This window comes from Brachionichthys hirsutus, chromosome 16, assembly GCF_040956055.1.
Source record: "Brachionichthys hirsutus isolate HB-005 chromosome 16, CSIRO-AGI_Bhir_v1, whole genome shotgun sequence".
Taxonomy (NCBI): domain Eukaryota; kingdom Metazoa; phylum Chordata; class Actinopteri; order Lophiiformes; family Brachionichthyidae; genus Brachionichthys; species Brachionichthys hirsutus.
The window spans coordinates 828849-843420 of NC_090912.1; the positions used below are offsets into that span (position 1 = coordinate 828849).

General features: G+C 53.0%; 3 protein-coding genes across 3 annotated transcripts in view; 2 read left to right on the forward strand and 1 right to left on the reverse strand.

The window, feature by feature from the left end:
• Positions 1–2852, forward strand: part of mvp (major vault protein) — an 11562-nt gene extending 8710 nt beyond the window's left edge. The window contains 10 exon segments of the mRNA XM_068749717.1: positions 11–66; positions 150–385; positions 458–655; positions 1089–1230; positions 1329–1540; positions 1611–1727; positions 1814–1847; positions 1849–1941; positions 2126–2314; positions 2492–2852. Of these exon segments, the coding sequence (XP_068605818.1) occupies positions 11–66; positions 150–385; positions 458–655; positions 1089–1230; positions 1329–1540; positions 1611–1727; positions 1814–1847; positions 1849–1941; positions 2126–2314; positions 2492–2611 (1397 nt within the window). The 3' untranslated portion in view covers positions 2612–2852.
• A 596-nt stretch (positions 2853–3448) lies between these two features.
• On the reverse strand, positions 3449–4382 carry nupr1b (nuclear protein 1b). Its single transcript, XM_068750266.1, has 3 exons — positions 4222–4382; positions 4017–4149; positions 3449–3860 (listed from the first exon to the last, which is right to left on the reverse strand). The coding sequence occupies exons 1-2, from the start codon at positions 4316–4318 to the stop codon at positions 4022–4024; spliced, it is 225 nt and encodes a 74-aa protein (XP_068606367.1). The 5' UTR covers positions 4319–4382; the 3' UTR covers positions 3449–3860; positions 4017–4021.
• A 2055-nt stretch (positions 4383–6437) lies between these two features.
• LOC137905268 (corticotropin-releasing factor receptor 1-like) lies at positions 6438–13698 on the forward strand. Its single transcript, XM_068749483.1, has 14 exons — positions 6438–6458; positions 8673–8763; positions 8855–8905; positions 9037–9156; positions 9258–9340; positions 10005–10111; positions 10188–10308; positions 10418–10571; positions 11158–11218; positions 11381–11453; positions 11530–11615; positions 13174–13312; positions 13382–13423; positions 13558–13698. The coding sequence occupies exons 1-14, from the start codon at positions 6438–6440 to the stop codon at positions 13696–13698; spliced, it is 1290 nt and encodes a 429-aa protein (XP_068605584.1).
• Positions 13699–14572: the final 874 nt, after the last annotated feature.

Consider the following 14572-nt stretch of genomic DNA (forward strand, 5'->3'; position numbering starts at 1 on the left):
AAGCGCAAAGCCATCCCATTGGACGAGAACGAGGGCATCTACGTCCGGGACATGAAAACCGGGAAGGTCCGAGGCGACGACGTCCATTCATTGGAATCCGGCGGCGACGATGACATGGTGATGACATCACGCGTCTCTCTGCCTCTCAGGTGCGAGCGGTGATTGGCCACACCTACATGCTGACTCAGGACGAGGAGCTGTGGCAGAAGGAGCTCCCGGCTAACGTGGAGACGCTCCTGTCTTCCCCGAAGGACCCGCTGGCAGACCGCTCCGACCGGAGCAAAGCCGGCGAGCCCAAAACCAGGGACAAGACCAGGGTGGTCTCGTACCGGGTCCCGCACAACGCCGCCGTCCAGGTGTACGACTACAGGGAGAAGAAGGCCCGGTGAGGCTCCGTGTCCTGGGGGGGGCGGGGGGGGCGTTGAATGCGCGGCTGACGAGCCGCGCCCGTCCTCAGGGTGGTCTTCGGGCCGGAGATGGTGATGCTGGGACCCGACGAGCAGTTCACGGTGCTGTCGCTGTCCGGGGACAAGCCGAAGAGGGCCAACGTCATCAAGGCCATCTGCCTCCTGCTGGGGCCCGACTTCTTCACCGACATCATTGTCATCGAGACGGCCGACCACGCCCGGCTGCAGCTGCAGCTCTCCTACAACTGGTAGCTGGAAACAAGGGGGGGTGGGGGGGGGCCGGAAGAGCACGTTAGCGATAAGAGCTAACAAAGTGCTCCAGAGAATAAAGGCGTCTGTGTCGAGCTAGCGAGCTAATATCTAAAGGCTACCTCAAAGCTAGGGGGGGAGCTAATATTTAAAGGCTACCTCAAAGCTAGGGGGGGGGGGGGCTAATATCTAAAGGCTACCTCAAAGCTGGGGGGGGGGGGGGGGGGGGAGTAAACTTCAAGATGAGGTGGAATAGAAGGAAGCGCTAAGCAAAAGGCTACTAGAAGCTAATGCTAGGCTAACGGGGCAAAGAGGCCACTGTAAGCTAAGCAGAGCTAGAAGCTAACTAGCTAACAGGTGCGTTAGTAGATGATATCCCGAGCAGTCAAACCCTTCGTGTGTGTCCCCCCCCCCCCCCGTGTCTCTCTTCAGGCACTTTGACATCAAGTCTCGAGACGACGCCGACGCCGCGGCTCTGTTCTCGGTACCCGACTTCATCGGCGACGCCAGCAAAGCCATCGCCTCTAGAATCCGAGGCGCCGTCGCCTCCGTGCAGTTCGACGATTTCCACAAGGTTCGTATTTCAGTCCTTCAGTATTTAGGTGTAGTACAAGTACTAGTATTTGACCGTGTACCGCCGCCGAAATCTACGAACTTGTTTTCCTTCTGCAGAACTCCAACCGGATCATCTGCTCCGCCGTGTTCGGCTTCGACGAGAAGCTGGCGGTCCGTCCCACGCTCCACTTTGAACAGAACAACCTGGTGATCAGCAGCGTGGACATCCAGTCCGTGGAGCCCGTGGACCAGAGGACACGGGACGCCCTGCAGAAGAGCGTCCAGCTCGCCATCGAGATCACCACCAACTCCCAGGAGGCCGCCGCCAGGTCCGACGGAACCCGCGGCCGCCGCGTCCCGGGGGGGGGGACGCCCGAGAGTAAAGTTGTCTCTGTTTAGACACGAGGCGGAGCGTCTGGAGCAGGAGGCCCGGGGGAAGCTGGAGAGACAGAAGATCACCGACCAGGCGGAGGCGGAGCGAGCCAGGAAGGAGCTGCTGGAGCTGGAGGCGCTCAGGTACCGGCCGGTCTACCGGGTCTACCGGGTCGACCGGGGACGCACCAGTACGGCCGGACTGGGGCTCTAAACGCCGTGTCTTCCAGCGCCGCCGTGGAGAGCACCGGAGCGGCCAAGGCCGGAGGCCCAGTCCCGTGCGGAGGCGGCTCGTATCCAGGGAGAGGCCGCCGTCAACGAGGCCAAGCTGAAGGCCGAAGCCCAGGAGATCGAGGCGGTGCGTCGCCACTTCCTGTTTGACTTTCAGAATAAAGCGTCGAGCACGAGCTTCAGTAGAAGTTTTACGAATAAATCCTGATGTCGGAAGAAACGCAGCGACGTCAAACGTTAACATTTCAACGCGGCTAGCGATCATAGCTAACGTTAGCTAACGCTTCTCTCTCTGATTCGCCTGCGAGCAGGAGGCGGAGCTCCAGCGGCTGGCGAAGGCCCGCGAGCAGGAGCTGGGCTACAAGAAGCACATGGACAGCCTGGAGGTGGAGAAGCAGAAGAGTCTGTCCCAGATCGAGAGCGACCGCTTCCAGCAGCTGATGCACAATCTGGGCAGCGACACCCTGAAGGAGATCGCCAGAGCCGGGCCGGAGATGCAGGTACTGGACGGCGCCGGGGGGGGGGGCGACACGGGCCCTGGCTCGGCCCACCGGGGTCAGGTTTTAGAGGACCGGACGGTGGCGTAGTTTGTTTTGCTTTGTGTTGATGATGATGATGATGATCCGGCACCACCGGGCTTCCGTGCTGGCGGCCTTTAACCTTCACCTTTCCTGCAGGTGAAGCTGCTCCAGTCGCTGGGGCTGAAGTCCACCCTCATCACGGACGGCTCCTCGCCCATCAACCTCTTCACCACCGCCAATGGCCTGCTGGGGATGCTGCCGGGTCAGAACCAGTGAGCGACGTGGAGACGTTTTGCCCGCGCGGCTCAGTGGACGTTTAGCGTTCGATGAATGTTTGGCGAATGTTTAACTGACAGCCAGTGATTGCTGCTTCTGCTTTAGGCTCCGCCCCCTGGGATCTGGAGCGACGCACGTTTACCACGTTTGATTCTGAAGTTAAGGGGATGAAGTGTAACAGCGTTCTGTTAGCCTGCGGCTAAGTGTACGTTTAAAGCTATTAAAGTTCTGCTGCTGTTCACCTCTTCGTCTGATTCGTAGTTCATCATCATCATCATCATCAGAAACACGCCTCTGTGGACTCGCCCAAACTCACACCAACATTTAGTCCTGCGTAGGAGTTGATTGGTCGTTGGAAGTCGGCTCGGGATTAATCGGGGAGACTTGAGGGCTGTTTCACTGTGTGGACCTGGACTGCGTCTCGGGCCCGTCCCACTTTTAAGGAACTTAATTTGTTGCTTTTCTCAGTCGAGCGGTTTCATCCCGTCCGGGGAGTCACCTGTGAGGGACGACTGAATTCAACCCCTTAGGATCCGGTTTCTGGCGCGTCTCCTCCATCGACCACCAGAGGGCAGCATTTGACCAAACGGCTACGGCACCTTCAGTCAAGCATCGGGGAATAAACTATGAGCTGTGGACTTTCATCAGTGACCCAGTAAGTGTCTGTCTCCATGGAGACGACCTTGTGACAGATTCACTTCACATGGAGGCCGGCCTCCGTCGCGAGGCGGAGCAACCGTCTGCCTCACCTGCGGTTTAACGTCCAACCAGTAAGTCTGAACACGTCACCAAAACGTTTATGTTATTAAACGATTAACAAATTCACACAAATTATACAGCAAACAAAATCTTTATTTTATCATTTTATGTATATTTTTTTCCTTCTCGACCGCTCGTCACTGGGATATAACATCGCTGTGACTGGTTGAACTGGGCCCCCCCAGTTAGCGACGCAGTTAGCAACGCTGCTAACGGAGCGAGTCGTCTTTAAGAAGTTTCGTGCGTTCGTCATCGAGTGTTTCCATCGTGCGTAAGAAGAAGAAGACGGGACACAAGCAGACTCCTCGTGTACCGCCGTGGTCCGAACAGGGCCCGGGGCCACGCCCCCCCCCCCCCGGGAGGGCGGAGCTACAGCGATCTGCCGGATCTCCCCTCGCGTCAAACCTCACCGTCTGCGCTCGGGACGCTCCGGCCGCCTGTGCGTCTTGTTCTGCGTGGTCCGTTTCCGGGATGAGCCGTCCGAGTCGCCCTGGATCAGAAGAAACGGGTCCCGGGTCAGTTCAGAACTCAGAAATCTCTACGACACCGATCCCAGCGACTCTCCCGTTGGTGAGCAAAGAGTTAACGTGTCCGAGCGGGGTTGGGCCTCTTTGGACCCGGCGGTCCGAGCAGAGCCTCTCCTCACCTCAGTCACTCCTGGGCTTTCTTCTCGCTGTTCTGCAGCTTCTCCACGATCTTGCGCTCGTGTCCCGCCGGGTTGGTTCTGTTCGTGTTCTCGCTGGACTCCTTCTTCGTCCGGCCTTTACGGGCCGAGCCTTCTGTTGACACAAGGAAACCACGTCAGCAAACAAACGGACCTCGGCCCAGAACCTTCGGAGGAAGAGGCTGACCCGTGTACTTGTCGGTCAGGTTGTAGTACTCGTACTGGTCGTAGTACTCCTCCTCGAAGGAGGTGGGCTTCAGGTTCTTCACGTCGACGTGACTCATCTTTGTTCCTCTGGAAACCGGCGGGCGTCGTCAGTCTGGAGGGGGAAACAGGATTCCGTCCGGCGGCGTCCGGGTGTTTTTATAGGGAGCGAGGAGCTCCTCCTCCTCCTCCCATCCTCCTCCCATCCTGCTCCACATGTTGCATCATCCTCCTCCTCCTCCTCCCATCCTCCTCCCATCCTGCTCCACATGTTGCATCATCCTCCTCCTCATTTTCTTTGTTTGTGGAAAAGCAGGAAAGAACGATTTGACTGTTTCTCCGAGTCGAAAATGAAACTACAGAATCATCAAAGATCAAATCTGAACGAGATTATCGCCGGATTGATTTGGTGCCTCTGAGATAATCCGGACAGATTAACTAACTTCTGACGGTGTTCCTGTTTGAACTTTGTGTTTGTACCGGAACAACAGCGGCGGCGGTTCAGGACATTCCCTTCCAAGACGTGAGAGAGAACGCGGCGCCGGCCGCAGCCACATTTCCTGACTCATAATCACAGCCTTCGCTTCGGGGAATGGAAAACAAGCTGAGGAGGAGGAGTGAGAACCTCCCTGCTCCTCTTCCTCATCTCCGCCTGTAGCCCTCCCGCTGCTTCAAAGTCTCCTTTTCATCCAGTCGCAATGAAAATCAGCAAATATTTACAGTAGCATGACATGACCTGTTAGCATGACCTCACACGCACGCACGCACACACACACGCACAGGAGGCTTCGCTTTACATCCATGCCAACGTGGAGGTCACACGGAAGCACGTCTGCACCGGTGTCGACCTTCATGAAACAGATTTGTTCTAATAAACGAGCCGGAGAGTCACGCTTCCACCCGTTTAGAGCCTCTGACTGTGTTTCTGGCGAGCGGCTAACGGTTTGACACGAGGCGTCGCTGCGCCTGATTCGCCAGCGCGTTGGCCTCCGTTTGACACGTCAATCATTAAACCGCAGACGGACGGACGATAAAACCGTTTGGATCCGGAACAGGCCAAAGTACCAACGGCAGAAAACAGATAAGACGAGCAAATCTGCTTTATTTTCTCTCTGAAGATTAGCTGAAACAGCTAGCATCCGTGGCGTTAGCTACGATAGCTTTCGCTGGATTCCTGCAGGTGATCAACCAGCATGACGATGGTCATCCGGAACGTCTCGCTGTTCTGTTCTGGTCTAACTGGATCCATGTTCCTTGACGGGGTGTTTAAATTCATAGCGGAGGTGAATCTTCATGAATATAATTTCCTGTAATTTCTGGTGTTCTACGTCCAGCAGCCGGATTGTGAAACAGCGACACCCAGTGGCCACTTTGTGAAGCTGCCGCTGCTGAACTTTGAGAGGTTTTCTTCTTTGTCTTCTCAGAACCGTTGAATTAAAGACCAGAGGAGGACGTGCTGCTCGATGGGGAGGAGGAAGAGGAGTAAAGCGGGTCGCCGGATGAAGAGGCGAGGAAGAACCGGAAGGACCGAGGAGGTTCATCACGAGGAGCACGAGAAGAAAACCCGATCCTGGAGCAGAACCAGAGCAGAACCAGAGCAGAGGTAGCTCCGCCTCCGCCTCCAGCTGATTGGACCACACCCTAATTAGTGTCTTATTGAACCTACAGAATATGATCAGCTGCTGGCCCTTGACACGATGACGTCATGTTTTCATCATAACTTTGCCCCATCGGGGTTAATTTGATCCCGTAAAGATAAAACTTTCTCCTGATCAATCAGTACAGAAATCTCCGAATCAATAATAACGCAACGGGATCAGTTCACATCTCGGATCTCAGACTCTCCACCAATTATTGGGAATCAACATCTTAATTGATTATTGCAGCTTTAATGGTTCACAGCCCCCCGCCCCTCCCCCGCTCTCTGATTGGTTCGCGCTCTGCAGCCGCAGCCCCCTCACCGGCAGCCCGCGCTGCCGCGCACCGTCCGTCAGTGTCCCCCGGTCCTCCGGTCAATGACGGAGAGACCAGGTCCAGGACAGACCCGTTCTAGTCCGGATCCAGGTCTCACTCCGCTCGGACCGAAATGCGGCGGGACTCGACCCGGACCGGAAAGACCCACGCGAGGCTGTGAGCAGCGGGACCGCCGCATGCCGGAGAGCGCGCGACCGCCCGCGTGAATGAACGGATGAATGAGAGATGGAGAAACTCCTGAGTCAGGTAGGAGCGCGTGCGCGTCAGCGGGGAGCGTGCCGCAAAAAACACCTGAAAGGATTTCAGGTCTCCTGATGACGTCACAGTCGGACGTTTGATTGATTACATTGAACGTTTTAACAAACGTAAATGACAATTAAACTTAATTCCAGATTAAGAACGTAATTATCAGTTTAATTATTGATTATTTATGAACAAACATTACTTCATATGTTCGTTTTTCCAATTCCTGATCACATGCTCTATACGTCATTGTTTATCATTGTGATGTCATCACTGAGTGCACGTTGTGTTTGCTGATGTCACGTCTGGTTTCTATGGATCCTTCAGGGATCATCATAATTAACATGATTATTGATCACATTCACTCCCGTAATACTTTAACAATGTTTGTCTGTGGACAATGTGTCGATAAAGGTTGTTGAAATAGAAATTTGGAGCAGAGAGGGAGAGACAGAGCGAGAGAGAGATGGACATAGAGATAATATGTAAATCGAGGAGGTGTTGATGTCTTACCAACCAGTAACTTTCTATATATAGAACACGCACACACACACACGCACACACCTACACACACCTACACACACACACACACGCACCTACACACACACACACCTACACACACACACCTACGCACACCTACACACACACACACACACACCTACGCACACCTACACACACACACACACACCTACGCACACCTACACACACCTACACACACACACCTACGCACACCTACACACACCTACACACACACACCTACGCACACCTACACACACACACACACACACATTCAGCTGCAGTCTGGCTTCCAGAATACAAGTAATGAAATGAGAGAGAGGGTCGAGAGACATCTGCAGACGATGACAGAGAGTGAGAGAGAGAGGCAGGCGTAAAATGGATGAGGAGCCAATCAGCTCCTACCACCTGGAGGGGGAGGGGGAGGGGTCAAAATCAAGGTGAGGTCCTGGGTCGGAATGGACTTTTGCTAACGCTAACGAGAAGGACGGATCAAAAGGAGGTCCAACATTTGGGCTGACGACTCGAACGTCATCAGCACGCGTGGAGCGGATCCGGGGCGCGTTCGGGTCGGAACGTCGGAACGTCGGAACGCTGTTTAACTTCAGCCCGACGTCTCTGCAGTTTTAGAAGTTTGTCTCGAGATTTCTACCGTTTAAAGTCATTTTTGCCCGTCCATTAGCTACGTGTGGATTCTCAGGTCTCTGTAGAATAAAGACTTAGTCTATACCTGCTCTTCATCATCATCATCATCAGCTCCACCTCACCGGCATCAGAAAAGACGAGCGAAGCAAAAGTTCACCGACACGGAAACGGCCGCTGCGTCTTCTCCTCTGGTCATTATAGCGAGGAGGAGGAGGAAGGAGGAGGAGGAGGAGGAGGAGGAGGAGGAGGAGCTGTGAGTCAGCAGGTCTTCATCCTCCCACTCGCCACCAGCTCAACGAACCTCCGCCTGCTGGAACACAGTCTTATTAATCAATAAGATCAAGCCAATAATCAATATTAACAGTCAGTAATTATTCACTGCTGCTGATGCACCCAAGCTAGCTGGAGCACATGTAGCATTCCCCTGATCATGATCATTTAGCAGGTGTGACTGTACCAGCTGGTGTAGCTCCTCCCACTGAGCTGCTGCATCATGAAGCATGCCCCCCCCACCCCCCCCTGAGGATGAGTGTGTGCTAACGCTAACATACTCACGCTAACTAAATCATGAATCAGCAGAGACACACAGACCCGAGAGTGATCAGCTGATTAACAGTCCGTCAGTCATCAATGATCAAAGCTTCGTCATGTGACTTCAGTGGTGCCTGTCACCGTGCCTTCACCAGACGTCCGCATAATGATGTCACACAGTTTACCCGATCAATTATTCATGAGAAACAACAAACGGCGAGGAAGAGGAGAGTCTTTGGATTCCAGCGACATTTAAACCGCCTTTTAACAATATTTATCACAAATAACCTGGTGTTCCTCAGGGTCTTGCACTCGGCCCATGCTTCTTCTGTTTCCGCTTCTTTATCTTCGTCCTGCCGCTGAAAACTTGTCTGTCTACCTGTTGTCTACCTGTTGTCTTCTGTTTTTTGTTGTTGTTTTTAACTGTCAATCACTCCCAGCTGACTGCAGGACAGACCATTAACGAGCTAACTGGCTGATTAGCTGACATGCTAACGATTCGAAGCCATCGCTCTGTATCTTTAGGTGGCGTGCGTGTGTTTGCTGCTGATTGGACGAGCTTCCTCGGCAGAGTTAACCTGCGAAACGCTGATCCTGCTGTCGACCAACCTGACGGGTGACTTCACGTCCGTCTTCCTGTTGGTTGTTCTGTCTGGAACGCTTCTCAGATATCTGACTCGTGCTTTCCTGCGTCTCTCCTCTCCTAGCGAGGATGTTGGCGTTGCTAAATCAAACATTCACCATCAGTAACGCCTCAGGTTTGTACTTTCACCTGTTGCCTGGACGCTGCTCTCTCCGAGGGCGGTCGTATTTTCGGACGGGGCTCATGGCAGAAAGGGACACCCTAAATCACTAAAGTCTCTCCTTCTGTCTACCTGTCTGTCTCCAGGTGTGCATTGCGACCTGTCCGTGGACGGCATTGGGACGTGTTGGCCTCGTAGTCCAGCAGGTGATCTGGTCTCCAGACCTTGTCCAGAACAGTTCAACGGCATCCACTACAACACCAGCAGTAAGTAGCGAAGACGAAGGAGGTCCATTCAGAACATCTTCATCCTGTCCCGCTGCCACACGTGATGTCACGTATGACGCCACGCCCATGTGTGTGTTCAGACCAGGTGTACCGGGAATGTCAGTCGAACGGCAGCTGGGCTCCCCGAGGAAACTACAGTCAGTGCACGGAGATCATTGTTATGGTGAGAGCGATCAATACAATCAGCGATCAGTCCAGTCAGATCGATGCGTACATTTAGGCTGTTAAGGAATTATTGTTAAAGTATAACTCTCATTGGAGCCAGTCAACGAGGTCAACGCCGGATACACGCGTTTCTGTGGTACCGGTGTCAATAATGGACGACACACACTCTGGATGTGTTGACATCAACCCGCCTGTTTGTCTGTCTGTCTGTCAATGTGAATGTCTAAATCCACAGAGGTGTGGGTGTGTGTGTGTGTGTGTGTCCGTCCGTCCGTCCGTGTGCTCGCTCATCAAACAGTCCCCCACTGAGACAATCTGTCAACAATTTACTGGTCGACACTGATTGGAGAGAGAGAGAGAGAGAGAGAGAGAGAGAGAGAGAGGCTCTTTTGCTTACACGATTCTTCTTCATTTCTATTCACAAAAACAACAGTCGTCACCACGGCAACAGCACGCGGTGATAAATGACACTGACTGAACGCGGTGACGTAGAATCGATCCAGGACTTGTTCTGGAACCCAGGGGGGGGGATCTTCATCGTTTTCCCTGAGCGTCACCTGTCCGTCTGTCTCACCTGTCCGTCGGTCTCACCTGTCCGTCGGTCTCACCTGCCCGTCGGTCTCACCTGTCCGACGTCAGGCTGACTCGCTCTTCGCTTTCAGAGGAAGAGTAAAGTTCACTATCAGACCGCCGTCGTCATCAACCTCCTGGGTCACTGCATCTCGCTGGGGGCTCTCCTGCTCGCCTTCGTCCTCTTCATGAGACTCAGGTAGTCGGGGTGGGGCGGGGTTAGCGGCAGGTGTGCGCCTCGCGGGGGAGGCGAGTTACCTGTCCGTGTGCTGCAGGAGCATTCGCTGTCTGAGGAACATCATCCACTGGAACCTCATCTCGGCGTTCATCCTGAGGAACGCCACCTGGTTCGTCGTCCAGCTAACGATGAATCCCGCCGTCACCGAGGACAACCAGGTAGGACACGGAGAGCGGTCGCCATGGAGACGCGGCCGCCGAACTGTGCGAGCTGTCCTTTAGCCGTGGCAGCCGAAGCATGGACTCTCCTCCTCCTCCTCCTCCTCAGGCGTGGTGCCGGTTGGTCACGGCAGGTTACAACTATTTCCACGTGACGAACTTCTTCTGGATGTTCGGTGAGGGTTGTTACCTCCACACGGCCGTCGTCCTCACCTACGCCACCGACAAGCTCAGGAAGTGGATGTTCATCTGTATCGGGTGGGGTACGCTCGTCTGTCCGCCTGCACCTGTCTACCTGCACCTATCTACCTGTACCTGTCTATCTCTCTACCTGTCTACCTGTACCTGTCTATCTCTACCTGTCTACCTGTCCCTGTCTATCTCTACCTGTCTACCTGCACCTGTCTATCTCTACCTGTCTACCTGCACCTGTCTATCTCTACCTGTCTACCTGTACCTGTCTGTCTCTACCTGTACCTGTCTACCTGTGTCTGTCTATCTCTACCTGTCTACCTGTACCTGCCTAACTCTACCTGTCTAACTGTACCTGTCTATCTCTACCTATCTACCTGTACCTGTCTATCTCTCTACCTGTCTACCTGTCCCTGTCTATCTCTACCTGTCTACCTGCACCTGTCTATCTCTAACTGTCTACCTGTCCCTGTCTATCTCTACCTGTCTACCTGCACCTGTCTATCTCTACCTGTCTACCTGCACCTGTCTATCTCTAACTGTCTACCTGTCCCTGTCTATCTCTACCTGTCTACCTGCACCTGTCTATCTCTCTACCCGTCTACCTGTCCCTGCCTAACTCTACCTTCTACCTGTACCTGTATTGTGTGTCTACAGGTGTTCCTCTTCCAATCATAGTGGCGTGGGCTTTCGGGAAACTTTACTATGACGACGAGAAGTAAGTCACATGACTCTAACGATAATCCCGGGTTAGCGCGTCGCCCGCGTGAATCGACCGAGGTGTCGGCGATGTTGCTATGGTTACCTCGGGTTCAGAAACAACACAAGGCTCTAGATCCGTGACGTCTGAACTGATTGGAGGTTGTGATTTGATTGACAGGTGCTGGTTTGGGAAGAGAGCAGGTGTTTATACAGACTACATCTACCAGGGTCCCATGATCCTGGTCCTGCTGGTAAGACCGGCCTGACCCAGGAACAGCCCGGCCGCCGGCACTTTGGGCGTAAATCTCATCCGAATGTTCTGCTCAGATCAACTTTGTCTTCCTGTTCAACATCGTCCGCATCCTGATGACCAAACTGAGGGCGTCGACCACCTCAGAGACCATCCAGTACAGGTACGGGGCCCGCACAGGAAGTACCCGTCAAAGAGGTGAGACCTTTCTGTGATGATGAGAGGCGCCCTTCGTCTTTTGCTAGTGAAGGAAAACAAAAACGTCCCTCAGGAAACTGGAGCCGATTGCAACACCGGCCGTCTCCGTGAGCAGGATTAGGGAAAACCGCTGGATGGATCTTGATGAAAAACCATCTAAACATGGGTCCTGGTCTGATTTAGATCCCATTCGATTTTGAGAGCGATCCGGATACCCGTCTCGACACAAAATCCGGATTTTCCCATTTACTTATAATGCAGGATTTAAAAAAAAGAAAAAATTACATCTTGTAAAATCTGTAAAAAAAAAAAAAATCAAAGGGGTCCGATGTGAATTATCATGAAAAAGGTTTTCTGGTTCTGATCCAGAATTGAGTCAGTATAAACATTTTTTTTTTTTTCAAAATCTTTTTATTATTTTCTTATGAACACATAAAACATTGAAGTACCGTAATTCCCGGTGTACAAGCCGCTACTTTTTTCCAATATTTTGAACCTTGCGGTTTATGCAACGACGTGGCAAATTTACGTATATTTTCCAACTTTCGTTACGAGCCGTGTTTCGTTAAAGCCTATTTATTTTCGTTACGAAATTAACGCCCGCCCGCCCGGAGGGAAAGCCCCGCTTGCGGTAGCTGGGGAGATCCGCGAGAAGGGCCCGGCGCGCGTCCAGAGTCGCCGCCGCCGGACCGCCGGACCCGGTCCCCCGCCGCCTGTCCGCCATCCGCTACGCGGCGTCGGACGCGCCGCCCCTCGACCTCCCGGGCGTCCCCACCCCTGCCGCACCACGCTCCCGCGGACGGAGGATGAGGGGCACGGGGGCAAGGGGGACGGGGACACCCCGCCAGGCGCGCGCGCGCGCCGCGCAGCCTCCGACGGGCGGAGAGGGGAGGGCGACGGGGCGACTGCTCCCCCAGCCGCGGCTCGAGCCCAGCCCCGCTTCGCACCCCAGCCCGACCGACCCAGCCCTTAGAGCCAATCCTTATCCCGAAGTTACGGATCTGATTTGCCGACTTCCCTTGATCTAACATGCCAGAGGCTGTTCACCTTGGAGACCTGCTGCGGATATCGTTACGAGCCGTGTTCCGTTAAATATCATTTGTTTCAATGTACCGGTAGACACCTGCAGTTTACGAATATGTGTGGCTTATTTTTGTACAAAATAAATATTTTTTAAAAAATCAGTGGGTGCGGCTTTTTCACAGGTGCGCATAATAGTTCAGCAATTACGGTAAGTATAAACATTTTAACATTACAATCATTTATGGATTCAAAAATCAGTTAAAACTCACTTTGACTTTTCATGTTGGCGTATAAAGACACCAAGAACAATCTAGAACCTTCTGGTGTTGATCCAGATCACCGTGTGGACGGTCTAGATCCAGTTCGGAGGGGGAGTGAGCTGCTTGGGGGAGGTCTGTGCTCGGAGTGCTTTTCTCGTTTATTATTAACCCGATGTTTTCTTCTTCCTCTATGAAACGTCTGCTGGCGATCGTTCTCCCGATGCTCCTGCGCCCCTGCAGGAAGGCGGTGAAGGCGACGCTGGTGCTGCTTCCGCTCTTGGGAATCACCTACATGCTGTTCTTCGTGAATCCCGGCGGAGAAGACGAAGTTGCTCAAATCGTCTTCATCTACTTCAACTCCACGCTGGAGTCTTTCCAGGTCCGTCTCCGGCCGGCGCCGACGTTTCAGCGTCCCTGTCGGCTGACGCTCGTCTCTCTGTCTCTGCAGGGTTTCTTTGTCTCGGTCTTCTACTGTTTCCTGAACAGCGAGGTACCTGATTCTTGTATTCCCTTCTGTGGTGTTCCTCATGGCTCTACACTCGGCCCACTGTTCGTCCCATGAGTTAAAATCACCTGGTCACTGGTTCGAACGTGTCCTTTGCTCGTGTGTGTGTGTGTCTGCAGGTGCGGTCTGCCGTCAGGAAGCGCTGGATTCGCTGGCAGGACCGTCACTCGTTTCGGAGCCGGGCGGTGCGTGCCACGTCGCTCCCCACCTCATCCAGCAGAGTCTCGTTCCACAGCATCAAGCAGTCCTCCAACCTCTGACTCACGCAGACCGCCTCGGGCCGTGATGTCACGCCAGCGAGCCAATCGCAGCCTTTATCCAGAACCTCCGCTGAAATAAACGAAAGGTACCAGATCAGACCGGCCAATCGCGACGCCGGAAACAGAGCCGTGGGACTGACGCTAACCGCTAGCGCAACGTGACGACACGCAGCCGGGCTGTGTTCTACGTTCAATGAGTTTATTGATTGATCAGTGTTGTTGATGAGCTAACGACACACACATCAATCAGAACCTTCAGCAGTGGAGGTTCTGATGCTGCTGCCCCCTGTGGTGGAGGTAAGTACTGCACATGCTGTTCTGAAGCACTCCCTGGTTATTATTACTGTAGTTTAGTCACTAAATATCTCACATACTTTATGTAAAGCTATAAGGTACATCACGTAGTACTGTACTTGTACAATATCCCCTGTATTGATTCTAAAATCTTGGTTTTGTACTTCAAATATTTGCACTTAAGTTGGACGCCGACTATTAGTCTGTTGTTTTGTTGCTCTGTGGATTGAATAAAATGGCAGTGAGGGTTTCACCTGATAGATTGTAGTTGCAGTAACCATAGTAACCACAGATAGAGTAGTTAGTACCTGCAGGTCAGTATATTGAAGGGGAAAAAAAGAACCGTTGCTCCATGAAAATGTGCATCAGCTTGTTCAATTGTTTATAAATATTGAATTTATAACCCGTAAGAATAAAATGTATTTCGGTGATTCAAGGAGCGCTTGTTTTAGCCCCCAGACCGGAGGACAGTAAATGTCTCATGCCTCCTGTTGGTGGACGGAAATAAAAGAACGGAATTTTCACGATGTTCTTTGAAAGCGTTTATCTGGTGTGAATTTATTTATATCTTGAAAAATAC